The sequence below is a fragment of the Perissodus microlepis genome, chromosome 17 (genome assembly GCF_051167445.1).
Source record: "Perissodus microlepis isolate ML-2025 ecotype Zambia chromosome 17, ASM5116744v1, whole genome shotgun sequence".
NCBI classification, from domain to species: Eukaryota; Metazoa; Chordata; class Actinopteri; order Cichliformes; family Cichlidae; genus Perissodus; species Perissodus microlepis.
Window position 1 is genome coordinate 13,822,734 of NC_140477.1, and position 15,249 is coordinate 13,837,982.

Sequence of the window (15,249 nt, forward strand, 5' to 3'; positions counted from 1 at the left end):
TGTCCATGCATTTTGCATGTTGTGTATATTCAGGTCTTTTATCGTCTTATAATTATTAAGGCCTAAATGGAAGAAACTTACCGCAACAAAGTGCTAAGACTTACTAATGAGCAGAATTATCACTACAGATGTAAGGCAATGGCGGTGACAGAAAACCTGTTTCTGTACAGGTATTATAAATAGTCCTGAGGGGAGGATGTGCATGTCTGACCACATTTCACAATAATGCATTCAGTAGCTGCCGAGATATCAACCTCTGATTTCCTGTCATTGTTACTCATCACAACACTGAATTATGTAACCCTTTGAGGTTGCTTGGTTTGGCCTTAAAGTTGAATGCAATCCAACATACAACACTTTCTCAGCAAAAAAAGAAACATTACACACATCATAAAAGGACCATTTATTGCATGATGCTCATTTTAATGTTTGATGACAGAGTTCTCCAAGGAGTCTAGAAATTGGATCTAGAAAATCATATTTTTCCTTTCTTTACTACCTGCTGGTAGTATCTTTGTTTTCATTTATAGGTGGGCAATAGTACAATGGCAACACAAAGAAGGTTCATCTTCCGTTTGAAAGTATTTTGAATATGATTTCCTTGTTGTGAAGTGAAAAGAGTAAAACTGCCAATATAAATTATTTTTTATTTAAAAAAAAAAAAAAAAATCTAATTTGCTGACAAGCTGAGGGCCTGTTTCGCTCCTGATCTGCATAAAATATATTTTCTCCAATTATATAAATCTAAACATCTAAACAAAATATTCCTTCTCCTTCCCCACCCTACTTATTTAACCTCTGGGAGTTTCTGTTACAAGTTTCATTCCTTGGTCTCTACAGACTGCACTGTGTCTCCTTCGTCTCTATGTGTCTCTATGTGTTTTTTCAGTTTGGCCTTAGATGCGAACGTCATCATGCACCGCTCGCAGCGCGGCTTCACCCGCTTTAAGCCAGAATGGCTGCGTTTGTGTCGTGCCAGCTCGGACGAGCTCTTGAACTTCAGCTCGCATGTGTCGCAGGGATACGGGCGTTCCCCCGTGTGGATTCTCTGATGCAACTGAGCCTCACTGAGGGTGAGGAAGGACTTCTCACAGTGTCCACAGGGGAATGGCCTCTCTCCTGTGTGGATCAGGTTGTGTCTGGTGAGGGCGTAGGGTTTGGTGAAGCCCTTCCCGCAGTAAGTGCAGGGGTAGGGGCGGGCCCCAGTGTGTGAGACGATGTGCTCTTGCTGTGTTTTCTTGCTCTTAAAGCGCTTCCCGCACTGAGGGCAGGAGTACGGCCTGTCGTCCACGTGTGACCTGTGATGTTTTGAGAGCTCGCCCTGAGACAAAAAGCCTTTCCCGCACTGAGAACAGAGGAAGGGTTTCTCCCCGGTGTGCATCCTCTCATGTCTGGCCAGCACAGACACCAGGGTGAACCTCTTTGGGCAGTGGGAGCACTGGAAAGGGCGCTCACCCGTGTGAACACGGAGGTGTTTGATGAGCATGAAGCGCAGCGAGAATCGTTTGCTGCACTGGTTGCACTGGTAGGGTCTCTCCCCAGTATGGGTGGACAGATGTCTCTTAACGTCAGACCTCCGAGTGTACGTCTTCTCACAATGTGGACATTTAAACTGACGCTTCACCTGATGCATCTGCCTGTGCTGAGAGCGTGCGAGTAGGGTGTCGAAGCCTTCGCCGCACTGCTGGCAGATGTAGCGTTTAGCGGTGACGTGGGACTTCCTGTGCTCCAGCAGCTCAGACGGAGTCGGGAAACTCTGACTGCAGATGGAACACATTTGAGGCAGCTGGCTCTCCTGCGAGTGAGACTTTTTATGGTGGACAGTCAACGCCCTCAGGTTAGCGAAGGAGCTCCTGCATACCTGGCAGGTGAAGGAGATGGCTACGCCGTGATGTTTGCTCTCGTGCTTCGCCAGATCCCACGAGTGCTGGAAGGTTCGGTCACACTGCGAGCAGTGAAACGGTCTCTCTCCCGTGTGAGTGAGCTGGTGTCTCCTGACATCCGATGTCCGGGTGAACGTCTTACCGCATGTTTCGCATGTGAGTGATCTCTGACGGCCGTGCAACTGAGAAACACTCTCTCTGCTTTGCTCTGGCTGCTCTGCTTTTCTCTCCTCCGAGTTTCCTCTGGGAAAAAGTTTAATAGATGTAAATATTTCATCTGTGCTGGAGGGGGATGGTGTGAATTTAACTCCTGAGAGAGTCCTGTATGCTTCTTTGCGAACGCTCTGCATGTGGAAGTGTGGAGGACTGTTTTCATCCGAGTTATGGAAAGGACACTGCGAGCAGGTGAAGATGATAGACGTCATCTCATGTGCATCTCCTGCATTAAAATAAAGGAACAGATACATGAGTGGATTTATTTAAGAAGTTCAACATTGTTTATAAATAAACAAATAAAACATCACCTTTGTCAGATCCTTTGATGGCTATCACAGAAGGGGCAGCTGATCCATCAGCAGTGCTCCTGGAGAAATCAAAACACTGTGTCACAATATTTAAAGAAAAATCTCTCAGATTTTTCACATTTTTGTGATATGAACAAGTAGAAGAAAGTGTAACAGGAAACCATAAATGTTTAATCAGAATGCTAAAGTACATAAAGTACATAGTACATAAAAATCCCTTCAAAGTCTGTCATCTTGTCCTGGGATACAGCAGTTTATATGCAGTCATCATAGGGATTAATATCATGGTAATTTCGAGCTTTTAAAGAATTGGGTGCACAAGTACAACAAATTCTTGCTTTTTAAAGTAATTAAATATGTATGCTGTACAATCATTTCACTTTGGAAAAAGAACAAATCAAGGAAATCATTAAAAGCTCAAAATTACCCCGATATTCATGTCCACGATGACTGCATGTAAACTTGATCTGCAGATGAGAAGCTGCTCATATCTGTGTACTAAATATGCTCCAGTGAGCACAAAGACGTTAAAACCAGGGAATCGTCCAGCCTATAACATGTTAATTAGTGAGCTTTAGCAGTGCTGACGGGCAGATTTATTTATTTTTTAACATTTGCACCGATCCAGAGCAAGTGCTTAAGGATGCTGGGTGTAGCTTCACATTTACCAACCAGACATGACAGTAATGACCTATTTTCTTATATTATTTTAACCATGACCAGGAATATTTTAACCATATTCCTTATTCCTATTCCTACTTAAATGGATGAGCATGAATTAAAAAGTGCATCTTTAGATTACAATACCTATACCCAAGATCAACATAACCAAATTAATCAGATTTTTTTTGTTATTCTAATAAGGTGTACATTTCTGCTAAAGATATTTGGAATGAAAATAATGTTTTTGTACATTTTTGGTTCTTCAGGATTTTCTCTTGTTGTCCTTTTTATTTTACACGTCTCGTTGCAACTCGGCGAAGTCTTTAGTTGCAGACGTGTGGATCTGCGCATGTTTCCTGACGTGTCAGACTCCTGTGCTTCCGACATTTCGGTCTGGATTTCTGCCATTTCTTGAGCAGAAAATGAATTATCTTTCAGGTCTGCGCATATATTTCTCTCTATGCCTCCAAGCTGGAACTCATCTGTCACTTCTTCTGCAATGACTTCCCGTTTCCCTTTAGTCACTTGGTCACTTATTTCATGCCCTTCATGGCTTTTTCCTTCATCTGTTCCCTTTCCTGGTTCAAGATCGTCATTTATGGATGACTGGTTGTTCTTTTCTGTAAGTACGTCTTGCCCCCTTAATGCAAAGGTTCTCGTCAAAGTCTCCAAAGCTTTCGCTACATCCACAGTCTCACTCGTTTCTTCAGCCCTCACAGCAGGAGCCTCTTCGTCGCCAGCGCTATCAGCGCTTACAGCCACTATCTCCTCTTCATAGAAATCTGTCTGAACTTGAACTGCAGCCGACTCCATCATTTGCTCATCCACCTCAGCTGCTCCGACTTCCACTTCAGTGTAAACGGTGACCACGCTGTACTGGTCGGTTCCCATTAAAGTGACTGGGTTCAATACGTTAGCGTAGTTATGGATGGCGTCCAATCCAACTGATACGTTTGTCTTTTGTGAGGGAGGGATTGATAATGCAGACATGATGGAGTTACCAGCAGTGGAAGAAGGACCGTCTGCAAAAAAGAGACTCATCAGCTACTGCAGAGAGAGACATATGTGAACAAAATCTCTCAATTCATTTTATTTATATAGCGCCAAATCACAACAATAGATGCTTCAAGGTGCTTTATACTGTAAAGTAAAGACACTATAACAATATAGCAAAGGTTCCAGCAATCAGGCAACCCCCTATGAGCAAACAAGCAAACATGTGGCAGCAGTGGGAAGGAAAAACTCTCTTTTAAAAAGAATAAACCTCCGTCAGAAACAGGCTCAGGTACTAGGAAATAAGAGTATAAAGTGTATACTAATAATAGTACACACACACACACACACACACACGTATATAATACAAACAAATGTATTTAGGTGTGATGAACACATCAACATCTATTGTATCTGATATTAAACATTTAGTTGACGTGTTACAAATATGTGGGAACCACAGTAGGTTAAAGCCTGGTTACACTATCATTTTGTGGTATCAGTCTAAAACATAAATATATACAACAAAATATGGAATGACTGAGTTCATTTATATGCAAAGTAATATTTTTGATTGTATTTCCAAGCCAATTCAACCTTTTCTCTCAAACCTTCTCTTCAAAACATTGAACCTGAGAGGTCACTTAGATATATTCTCAGAAATTGTAATTTAAAGTTTGCTGATGAAAGCATTAGGAAGTCACGAGCACCTCTATATTTTGGTGTCAAAATTATGTTAACATACTGTAATACACAATTCACTCAAACATGGCAAACAAGAAGAAGATTAAATAAATGTAGTTTTGTTTATACAACTTGTGTTTTTTTTATTTCTTTTGGCATAAAAAAGATTAAAAATATAATTTATTACATTAGGAAATGTCACTAAAATAGCTTTGTCACTTAACAGCCATCAGGTCACCCCTATCCCACTTTGAGTTAAGGTTGAGTTAATATTCACCTCTCTTCGTGGAATTTTCCCCGTTTAGAAAAACCAAATGGAAAATCCCATCAATGAATAACTGCAAGGCCAAAATGTATGAAGGAGACTTCATTTGAAAAATAACAACTTCTAGTTTCTGGAAATTTATTTGTTTAGCATGTGAGTAAAACATCACCTAACCCCAAATGGTTTGCTGGAGATTTGGTGGGTGTTTAGATGTTAGATAATTCAATTCAATTTTATTCATATTTGGCCAATTCAGTCGGCTCAAGGTGCTTTATATCGTGATGGAAAGACCCTCCAATTTTAGAAAGAAACTGACAATCACATAACCACCTATGAGGACAAAAAAAGTATTTAACAGAATGAAACCTTACGCAGAAATAGGCTGAGGGAGGTGCTGTCAGTGCTGTCACAGTTGAGTGAAGGAAAGCAAACCAGTAGTCTAAGCCTATTGCATCACAATGAGTCCGCTAGGGTCTATTTGACATAATCTGGTCATCAGATAGTGATTGTGAGGGTCACATGGAGATGTGACCCTCACATATTGAAATGCACCAACTATACATGCATACGAGGTGGACTTCAATATGTGAGGGTCACATGGAGATGTGACCCTCACATATTGAAATGCACCAACTATACATGCATACCAGGTGGACTTCAAGTGGGCTTTTAACAAGTAAAACAGGAATGAGTGCTCGGCTGTTGGTGCTTTAGCTGTTCCTGTCCATAACAGAGTAAAATCAAGGCCTAAGGGAGGATTCAGAGTCACCTGATCCAGCTCTAACTATAAGTTTTATCAAAAAGTAAAGTTTTAGGCCTAATCTTAAAGGTAGAGACGGTGTCTGTCTTCAGAATCCAAACTGGGAGCTGGTTCCACAGAAGAGGGGCCTGATAGCCAAAGACTCTACCTCCTGTTCTACCTCTAAAAACTCTAAGAACCATAAGTAAGCCCGCAGAGAGAGGGCAAAGACCTCATTAGGTAATATGATACTAATAGGTCTTTAATATATCACAGGGCCTGTTAAGATAAGCATTATATCTCAGAAAGTTCTGATAAAGTGCATTACTATACACTACAAACCTGTTGCTATGAATTTATCCACCGATCTTGAAATATTAAGAAGTGAGAACTAATTATGCAACTTTAAATCTTACTTTTTAGCCCAGCTGTGATGATGCAACATCTTGCTTCATAGTTTTGTTGATTGTGAAAACTGCTGCAGCTCTACTTAAAGTAAAGCGCTATACAAATACAGGCCATTTTACTTACATGCCATTTTCAGTAGTCCTGAACTTTTGTAGTGCTGGTAGATAAAGCTCAGATCTTCAGTTGACAACTGAATGCATTCCCCCAAAACAGAAGGAGCTGAGTCCAGCCAGGCTACAGTCTGTAATCACAGCACGGTGTTAATATAACCCGCTGAAAATCACCTGAAACAATTATGTTATCTGACTGAATACCTGCTTTAGGTCTGGTACTGGAAGCAACTTTTCCAGCTTGGAGAGCAGATCCCATAATAACATATTTAGTGCTGAGTCATACTGTGGACCGTATTCCACTGGAAACACTTCCTGTAAGATAATAAGATGTTATTTTTATTCTGAGCATTTTCAAGAAAAGATATGAAATACTAAAATATGTCCTACCTGAAAAAAATATGCCCTCTCAATTGGATCTTTCAGCAGACTTTGAACCAGAGCGACAAAAGTAGACTCTGTTGTTTTCACCTCTGCATCCCTATACTGCAACAAATTGAAGTGATATCTTGAAAAAAGTACTGGGCACACTTTATTTTATCCGCTTCTCTTTAACGTACTTACATCTGTGTTTTCAGAGGTTACTGGGAGTCTGTCCAAATGGCTCTGGATTGCTTGAGAATCAACAGAACCGCGTGTCGAGCCTTTGCAAAGCTCCAGTATCAACTGAAATATCAATAAACTGAGTTTTTACAGAATCAACGCAGCAAAATAAACATACATGGATGGCATGTCAGCCAGACTACCTCCTCACCCTCGCTCTGAGTCCGAGGATGAGCTGGGCTCTCTGCCTGTGGCTGATCAGACCAGGAATCGCCTCTGTCACTGTGAACACGAACTCCTGCAGCTTCTGGTAGTTCATCACATCTTTCTGCTTCACCAGCTGCCACATGGAGGCAGACAGAAGCTGCAGAGGTGGCACCAGGAGTTGGAGGGATGAGAGAGACAGGCTTAGATCTAAAACATAAAGGTGTAATGTAACAAATGGTCTTTAGAGGGCAGCAATCAGCTTTAAACTCCAGAACTCACATTATAACAATACATATATGTTATTCATTTAATTCAGTGCTGCTCATATATTACTAAGGTAATACTTTCTCAGGTAAAGCAATGCACACATATGTATTTTTTTTGCCCTGTATTTAAACAGCCATAAGCTTGGGAACCCGAATAATTGCTGGACAGCCCTTAATAAAAGGAGTTTTAAATTGCGATTCTTCAAATATATCATCAGCTATGGTTTAGATAATAAATTAAGCATAATGCTTGACAGAATAATAAAAAAAATCTGAAAATAATTGATTTATTTTTTATGCTAAAGCTTAAGTTTGACAGCGTGTGCGTATCACGATTCCTTTAAATAGACGGCCCCCGCTAACAGTGTAACCGGCATAGACGTAGTTTACTTTATATCGCAGCTGGTTCAGATTGCCACTGTACCCACCGCTTGTTTTCTCTGCAGAGTCGAGAACCTCCATGGGTGCACTGTGCCTCTCGTGGCGTCGAAAATTAGGTGTTAAGTTGTTTTGTTTTAGTTAGCAGCTAACATGCGCTGTTCGGACGCAAGCACCGTTTCCTCAACGCTTATACTCCGATTCCGCTTTTCAAAATAAAAGTATCAAAGCTGACAGGCGACTTGTCTCGCTGACATTAATTTCTTACAGTTTTCCTTTTAGTTGGAAGACAAGATAGGACAGACTTTCCTAATCCTACAAATCCTAAAAAATGAGTAATTCCAATGTTACATAAATTAAAACGTAAGTAAACAAGTAAACATTGCATCTGCATGCTTTTTCCCAGCATGAAGCTATACTGCTGCTTACTGATCGTCACCTCTCTTCTTAACCTAGCTTGAAGAATTCCTTCTCATAGCGTCACGGTTTGGCACATCAGCCTTATCCCTCTGTAGTTACTACAGCTCTGTACGTCACCCTTGTTGTTGGCAGTCAGTACCACGATATTCATGTCCATGTAAAAAAACAAAACAAAACAAAACAGTAGACCGTAATAAAGTAAAAATATCTCCTATCTAACAAAGCAAGATTTAAAGAATTAAAATTTGCAACAATATAACTCCAAGTATTCTTTTAACTGAGATTTTTTTTTTTTTAATTTTAAAAGCATGAACATTATCTGATAATGAAGACCTCATTGTTTGAGTTCATTGTTTTGCTTGCCTCCTATCGTCTGTTCTTTATTTTTTGTTGTCAAAAACCTATAAATAAATAACTAAATAAATGCAAATTCTATACAACAATGATATTTTCATGGCTAAATTACAAGTAGCTCCGAATGTAGCAAAAGTTCAACTTTTACTTTGAAGTAACACCCAACCCACCACCCCCTCTTAACTTTATTTAAACACAAACAATTTACAGAAAAATACAAACATGGCGGTTGAAGTCATATAATAGTGCATATAATTCAGGTAAAGCGGGGAACAAGAAAAAATACAGGGTTAAAAAAATACAGGCTCGAGGGTTTTTGAAGTGCGACTTCGAGGCAGACTTCTGCTACGCAGTTGGTGACGTCAGGACGTGATCACGCAACCCAGAGTCACGTGAACCGTTTCACATATGTAAATGTTTTAATAACCTGTTTTCGGTCTTTTTTGCAGTGAAATTTCTTGCTGCTGAATTTGAAAGTGCACTTTAATCTTCAGCCATCCAACATGGACGAGGACGGGCTGCCCATCGTGGGCTCTGGAGTCGACCTTACCAAGGTTGGCGTTGACTAGTTAGCTAACATAGCTATTTGAGTAGCTGGTGAGGAAATGAAAGCAGGCACAAGCAGAGCTGCTTGACATATGTTTTGTTTAAGAAGTAAGATAACATAAAGGCTGTTTATCGGTGATAGAAGCCTATAGCTTGTAAGTCATTAACAGATACGACTGTCGCAAGCGCTTGTAGTTCAATTTCCCTGATAAATGTGTGATTTTTTTTTTTTTTTTTTTTTTTTTTTTTAAGTGAATATATGTTGTTTCTACACTTGATCTTCCAGGGTAACAGATTTAACCTTTGCAACGAGATATACTTACGCTTATCTTTTTTTTAAACAGTTTTGTTTAAAATAAATCTATGAAGTGAAAATGTCTGTCATTTGTATAAATAACTGTTTTTCTGGAAGGGATGCTTTTTATTTTATTAACCGTTCTGGGCAATATTAGCTAATCTAAAATGCTATTTTGCTCTTGTGAAATATATAAGTATATTTTGCATTCAGCATTTGAAGTTGCCTGTGAATGACTGTCAGCATGTTAAACTTGTTCTACTCATTATTTTTTTCACAAGAATAATAAAAATAGTTTTGCATCATGTTTAAAAGCAAGATACTTTACAAAAAAACGATTAAAAGGTTATAAAAGACAGAAAATGAGAACATAAAAAGAAAGCATAACATAAAACAAATGGCATATATATCATTTGGAGACAGCACTACTAAAGAAGTAGTAGTAAAAAGATGAAGATGTTCAGATTTTCATTGGGAGTGATCAGGGTGGACATGGTTTGGATGTGCAGAGGAGGGATATATTGGACAAAGGGTGTTAAACGTGGAGCTGCCAGGCAGGAGCAAAAGGGAAAGACCACAGAGGGGGTTCATGGATGAAGTGGAGGAGGATGATTTTCAGGGCAGGGTGAAGTGGAGGTGAATGATCTGCTGTGCCGACACCTAAAAGGAGCAGGGGAAAGAAGATGTATGCAGCCTAGGGAGGAGAAGTTGCTTTAAGGGGAGATTGGACTGGGAGTTGTTTCATTTCCTTGTTCTATTACACTTATGTTCCTTCTACCTTAAATTCCTTTTCCTGTGTTTCCTTCAGGTTCCTGCGATCCAGCAGAGAAAAATTGTTGCCTATCTCAATCAGTTTGTTGCACATACAGTCCGCTTCCTTAACCGCTTTTCCACAGTGTGTGAAGAGGTTTGTTTATCTTTATTTTTCTTCTGTTCTTGTCATGAAACAAAAAATCTCTGTAACACTTAAATCCTGAACTGTTGTATAACATCTTCCCCCAGAAACTTGCAAACATATCTCTTCGCATACAGCAGATAGAAACCAGCCTGTGCATTTTGGAGGCCAAGGTGAGTTCTGAAGCCTCTGCAGGCTGCAGTGCAACATTATCTTAATTTCATGCCAATTTTCTTGATATTTATGGAGCAATATTGTGCTCTGTGTAGTTGTCTTCCATTCCTGGACTGGAGGACGTCACAGTCGAAGGACTCAGTAAGCAGCAGACTGCACAGGCCAATGGACCCATCATCCCCAATCAGAGCCAAATCGATGGTCCAGTAGCAGCGCCTCAAGAAGAGGTAGATACACAAACTCGTACACATGGAAACATAGCTCCATCCAGCTTCGCTGAACTGCAAAGTCGAGGATTTTTTTTTGACAGTTTTAAAAATAAACCTGTGAGCAGACAAAGGTTTCAAAGCACCCCCAAGACCACCTAATTAGAACTTAATATCTGACCTGTTTAGTCCATTTTCAACTTGACAATCCCACATTGAGAGAGGCTCCGCTAATATATTTTTGACACGATGGGAGCCAGAGCAGCTTTTCTCTTCTGTATTTGTTGTCCAGACATTCAAGTAAAAATTTCCACTGTTTTGACTACAGTGGGATGATGTCCCACCACATGTGTTTTTGTTTTTCTTCCTCTAGATGAAGAAGGGGAATATTTCCATGGAGCTTTATCTGGCTGAAGTTCAGTTGTTTCCAGAGTATCTCTTTTAATGCAAGAGAGCCAGTAAAGAGAAAAAACTGAAGTAGTTGCAGACAAATGAAACTTTGGTGTTTTTTCTTTTTGGGAATATAATTTGTCAAATTGTAGAGGTTTTGATGACCTTTCACTGAAGTGAAAATGAAAGAATTTCAAAGCAGGAATCTCCCACTTGTATTATTTATATCTACCAGTGGAGCACTTTTAAAAAAGAGCCACATGAAGATAGTTTAGGGTAAATGAGATGATGAAAAGAGAATAAATGTTATTTGAAAGATCCCTTGCAAAGAGGACCTCAAACAGAAAACTTTTACAGGCTTTCATTTCTCTTATTGTGAAACATTTGCAGAAACATGTTGTGGAAAAGTCAAACTTTTTTATTTAAAGACAAAACATTTATCTTTTTACTAGGGGTGCAACGATACTCGTATCGACATTGAACCGTTCGATACAGTGCTTTCGGTTCGGTACGCATATGTATCGAACAATACAAATTTTTAAATTTATTTTATCAACTTTCCTTCTGACGATGCTGTCTGTGCTGAGCGCTCAGTGGATCTGCGCTCGACAGTGCAGCCTAGGCGGAGTAGTCGAACGCAGATTCACTGAGCGCAGGGCAAGCTAGCGAGACAGAAGTTAAGCTCTCCTTGCAACATGGCAAATTGAACCTCCCCCACCCTCATTCAGATCTGGCGTTTGGAACTATTTTGGTTTTCATGTGACGTATGACCCTGAAGGTAAGCGCGTCATGGACTAAAGTAAAACAGTATGTCGGATGTGCCACGCAATGCTCAATTACATTGGTGGGAACTAGTGTGTTAGTGCAGTTAGCTTGTTAACGTGTTGGCCGTCCAGCCCCACGCACGGGGCGATCCGCGGTAGCTCGTTAACGGAGATTTGACGTGTTGTGGCTTTAACGTCATTTCAACGAGATTAACGCTGACAGCACTAGTGGGAACACAACGAATATGACTGCACATTTACTCCGACAGCATCCTAGTGCAAAGACAAGTGGAAGCAGACAAAAACAACAAGCACGCATGCTACAAACAAGAAGCGTATAGTATAGCTTTTATTTTGGAAAGAGCCATTTCTCTGTAATAAACTCTTTTCCAAAGATGAGTGATTCCTCAATCAGATATATATATTTTTTTATTACTTTGTTGTTTCAGCAACATTAAATTTAAAAACTGTACTTTTGAGTTAAAATATATATTTATAATTTTAATAAATGACAAATTAAAAAGGCATGAACATTTTTTTTTTGTATCGAAAAAATATCGAACCGTGACACCAAAGTATCGAACCGAACCGTGAATTTTGTGTATCGTTGCACACCTACTTTTTACAGTTAACACTTCATGCATTATTCTACCACAAAAGAGAATAGATGAGAGGGGGGGCAACAAATCTCTGGAAAAGGGGAAAAAGGACCTGTTTAAGTAGAGAAAGGTGTGATGAATGACTGAATGCCAAAGGAGATGGTCTTACAGGGGAAGATTTATTTAAGCTAAATATCATCACTGAAATCCTGTACTATGAGATGCCACAGGGCTCCATCATAGGAACGTTGCTGTTTAGTGTATTCACCAATCATTTTTTATGATGGTGTTGCTGGGAGTGTTGTATGTACATTGTAATGTCTTTGAGCAAGTTGCTGTTAAGTTAGCATTCACCATTCAAAAAGTTATCAAATGCTCTGAGCAAATTTGCAGAGTGATCGGGTCCACCACAAGGGGGCACTGTAGCGTGCCTGAGCAAGGCATCACTTTTTTTACAGTCTACTTTCTCTAACAGAGAAAATAAAGCTTGGAATTTGCTTCCAAAGGATTTGCAGATTTGCACAGATTCTCCTCTCATGATTTGGATAAAAAAAGGATTTTGAGAATTTATTTCATTATAATTTTCTTTTTGTTTTTGCAAAATTTATTTGTTTTTTATTATATGTGTGTCTATGCACATATTTATTTGGTATTTCATCATGTGCATATCTGTTATTTGGTGATTTCACTGGTTTTTAACTGCCCAGGGCCTGCAGATGGACACTAGTAGCTAGTAGCTAAATCTAATACAAAGCATCTTTTGCTTTCATGTGATTAATATATTTAGTGCATGGTCCCTTAAAGAAATAAACACGTAGCACTACGCCCCTAAACAAAGTGATGAAATGTGTATGTTTCCAGGTACTTCCAAAATTGTATCACCTGATTTAAAAACATATCTTAAACTATGAAAATGTAAAACCTGTCAGGATATCTGCCGTCATCTAAACCGCTTCACTCTGCCTTCGTTTCTGTGCATGTGTCATGTTGCAGCCTGCTCAGACCACACCAGAAGCTTCAGCGACGCAAAAAGCAGAAGCGGCTGCAGAGAACGTCATGACGGTGGCCAAAGACCCGCGCTATGCCCGATACCTGAAAATGGTTCAAGTGGTGAGTCATTATTACTGCTGCTGTGGTTACCTGTGTAACGGTTTAGTTTTGTGCCTTAATGTGATGTTTAATGTGCCACAGGGGGTTCCGGTGATGGCCATACGGAATAAAATGGTCATGGAGGGTTTGGATCCCAATCTGCTTGAGTGAGTGTTTTTTAAATTACTGTTCTGGTTATTACCAGTTTTTTAACTGACAAACAATATGTGACTTGTTCTCTGTTGACCACAGCACACCTGATGCCCCCGTGCCCGACGGAGGAACGAAGACCTCGGAGGACCAAGACGCTGCCGGCAGCAACTCTGATAGTGAATCATCTTTTAGTGACTGAAATTGCTCATTTGTCCTCAACACACAAAGTTTCCTCATCCATCGCTGTCTGCACAGCTTTAGGCCCGTAGCGAGGAAGTATGAGGTACCTGTTAAGGGCTTCGAAGGAGGTGGTGTGAATGTAGGTGCCTGAAACAGGAAATCCAAATTGAGTGACTGTAGTTTCAGTTTAAAAGAGCTGAACTGGTTCTCCTGTTTGGTCAATCAGTGACCTTTATTTTTGAAAAAACGTTTTTTTCTCATAAATTACTTTTCAAGAGGAGGAGATCATTTCTCTTAATCATATAAGCAGCAGTCAGAAGATGACAGTAGCAAGTGTTTTAACAAAACCAAACCATATCACATAGAGGTCTTCTGTGGTAGTTGCACCACTGACTAATCACTAATGTCTAATCTCTGAAATGTTGTGTTCACACCAGCTGCAGAGAATATAGCTGGAAACCCATGAACATTCACTCTTAACAACCAGCAGGATGAGAAGGAATCAAGTTACAGTACATTAATTTAGAACTTAACATAATGTCCCAAAAATTTACTCATGTTCATCTAAACCTTTTTCCTGTCTCTGTTTCAAAGCAAAGTTCAACTATACAGCTCGAGATTACCTCAAGTTTGTCTTTTATTTCTTATCGGCACTGAGGAGAATCTGAGGTCATGTAGCATGAAGTGAACTTTTTGGTAAAGTTGAAATATTTTAACTACTCCCCTCAGCTCACATCAGTCTATGGAGGCTTATTACTGCCAATGATTTTTTCCCCATTGATAACTCAGACTTTTGGAACCTAATTAAATTTTTAAAAATGAAATTAAAAATTGAAATTAAAAGAAGTTTTTTTTGAGTGGCGAAAACGAGCTTCCATAGATTTCGCCTCCGCATAAACTTTGTATGTAATTTGAATTTGGTGTGGATGCACAATAAACCGGTACACCCTTTCTTCTTGCAGATTTCAGGCAAAATAGGAAGAACAAATATGTTGGTATTTTCAATGTTGGATATGTTCATGTGCATTCAGGGGTAAATTGAATATTTGGATCTTGAAACGCTTTTCTCTCTATTTTTTTAAAAATTGTACTGTTGTTTAATTATTTTTAAGTTAGACAGAAGTAAATATGTAACAGTTCTAACACAAAGACTATATATCATTTACATCCTATACTATATACAGCATAGTCTTCACCATGCCTGGTGAAATGTAATAATAAAGGAAAGTCCAGTGTAGCAACTGAACTTGGATATACATCACAGTAGTGACATGGTGTATTTTTTTTTTTCATTATCAAAGAGATCAGACCTGTGGCAAAAAAAAAGATAAAACTTATCTCGGTTTTGTTATTTATCCACTCTAAATAAAAGCAGAGGTATGAACTGATCTGATCTGTGGTTTAAATGGGAAGAATTAAATGGGAAGATTCACACTTCTTACATGTGTCATGCTATAAATACTTTTTGTTTTCACTCTAAAGTGCTTAACTATCTCACCGAAGGTTTGTATTACGCTCCTG

General features: G+C 39.4%; 2 protein-coding genes across 3 annotated transcripts; one reads left to right on the forward strand and one right to left on the reverse strand.

Annotated features, from left to right (window-relative positions):
- Positions 1-388: 388 nt before the first annotated feature.
- On the reverse strand, positions 389-7,858 carry LOC146369354 (uncharacterized). 2 transcript variants are annotated; one of them, XM_084910560.1, is made up of 9 exons: positions 7,714-7,858; positions 7,024-7,226; positions 6,834-6,935; positions 6,660-6,755; positions 6,474-6,584; positions 6,283-6,400; positions 3,321-4,092; positions 2,408-2,466; positions 389-2,322 (listed from the first exon to the last, which is right to left on the reverse strand). In XM_084910560.1, the coding sequence occupies exons 1-9, from the start codon at positions 7,745-7,747 to the stop codon at positions 821-823; spliced, it is 2,997 nt and encodes a 998-aa protein (XP_084766686.1). In that variant the 5' UTR covers positions 7,748-7,858; the 3' UTR covers positions 389-820. The 2 variants fall into 2 exon arrangements, with proteins under 2 accessions (XP_084766686.1, XP_084766687.1); XM_084910561.1 differs by lacking the exons at positions 7,024-7,226; positions 7,714-7,858 and having other exon boundaries at positions 6,660-6,750; positions 6,834-6,913.
- Positions 7,859-8,780: 922 nt separating this feature from the next.
- Positions 8,781-15,116, forward strand: washc3 (WASH complex subunit 3). The gene is made up of 7 exons (XM_084910396.1): positions 8,781-8,991; positions 10,087-10,185; positions 10,281-10,346; positions 10,443-10,574; positions 13,300-13,416; positions 13,498-13,562; positions 13,648-15,116. Exons 1-7 carry the CDS (start codon positions 8,941-8,943, stop codon positions 13,745-13,747), a joined length of 630 nt encoding a protein of 209 aa, XP_084766522.1. The 5' UTR covers positions 8,781-8,940; the 3' UTR covers positions 13,748-15,116.
- Positions 15,117-15,249: the final 133 nt, after the last annotated feature.

Coding starts and splice junctions, on each gene's coding strand:
- LOC146369354 (XM_084910560.1), bottom strand. CDS start 7,747: ATGGAGGTTCTCGACTCTGCAGAGAAAACAAGCG. Junction 7,227..7,713: donor CTCTGCAGAGAAAACAAGCG/GTGGGTACAGTG, acceptor TTTATGTTTTAG/ATCTAAGCCTGTCTCTCTCA. Junction 6,936..7,023: donor TCCTCGGACTCAGAGCGAGG/GTGAGGAGGTAG, acceptor TTGATATTTCAG/TTGATACTGGAGCTTTGCAA.
- washc3 (XM_084910396.1), top strand. CDS start 8,941: ATGGACGAGGACGGGCTGCCCATCGTGGGCTCTGGAGTCGACCTTACC. Junction 8,992..10,086: donor CTGGAGTCGACCTTACCAAG/GTTGGCGTTGAC, acceptor TGTTTCCTTCAG/GTTCCTGCGATCCAGCAGAG. Junction 13,417..13,497: donor ACCTGAAAATGGTTCAAGTG/GTGAGTCATTAT, acceptor AATGTGCCACAG/GGGGTTCCGGTGATGGCCAT.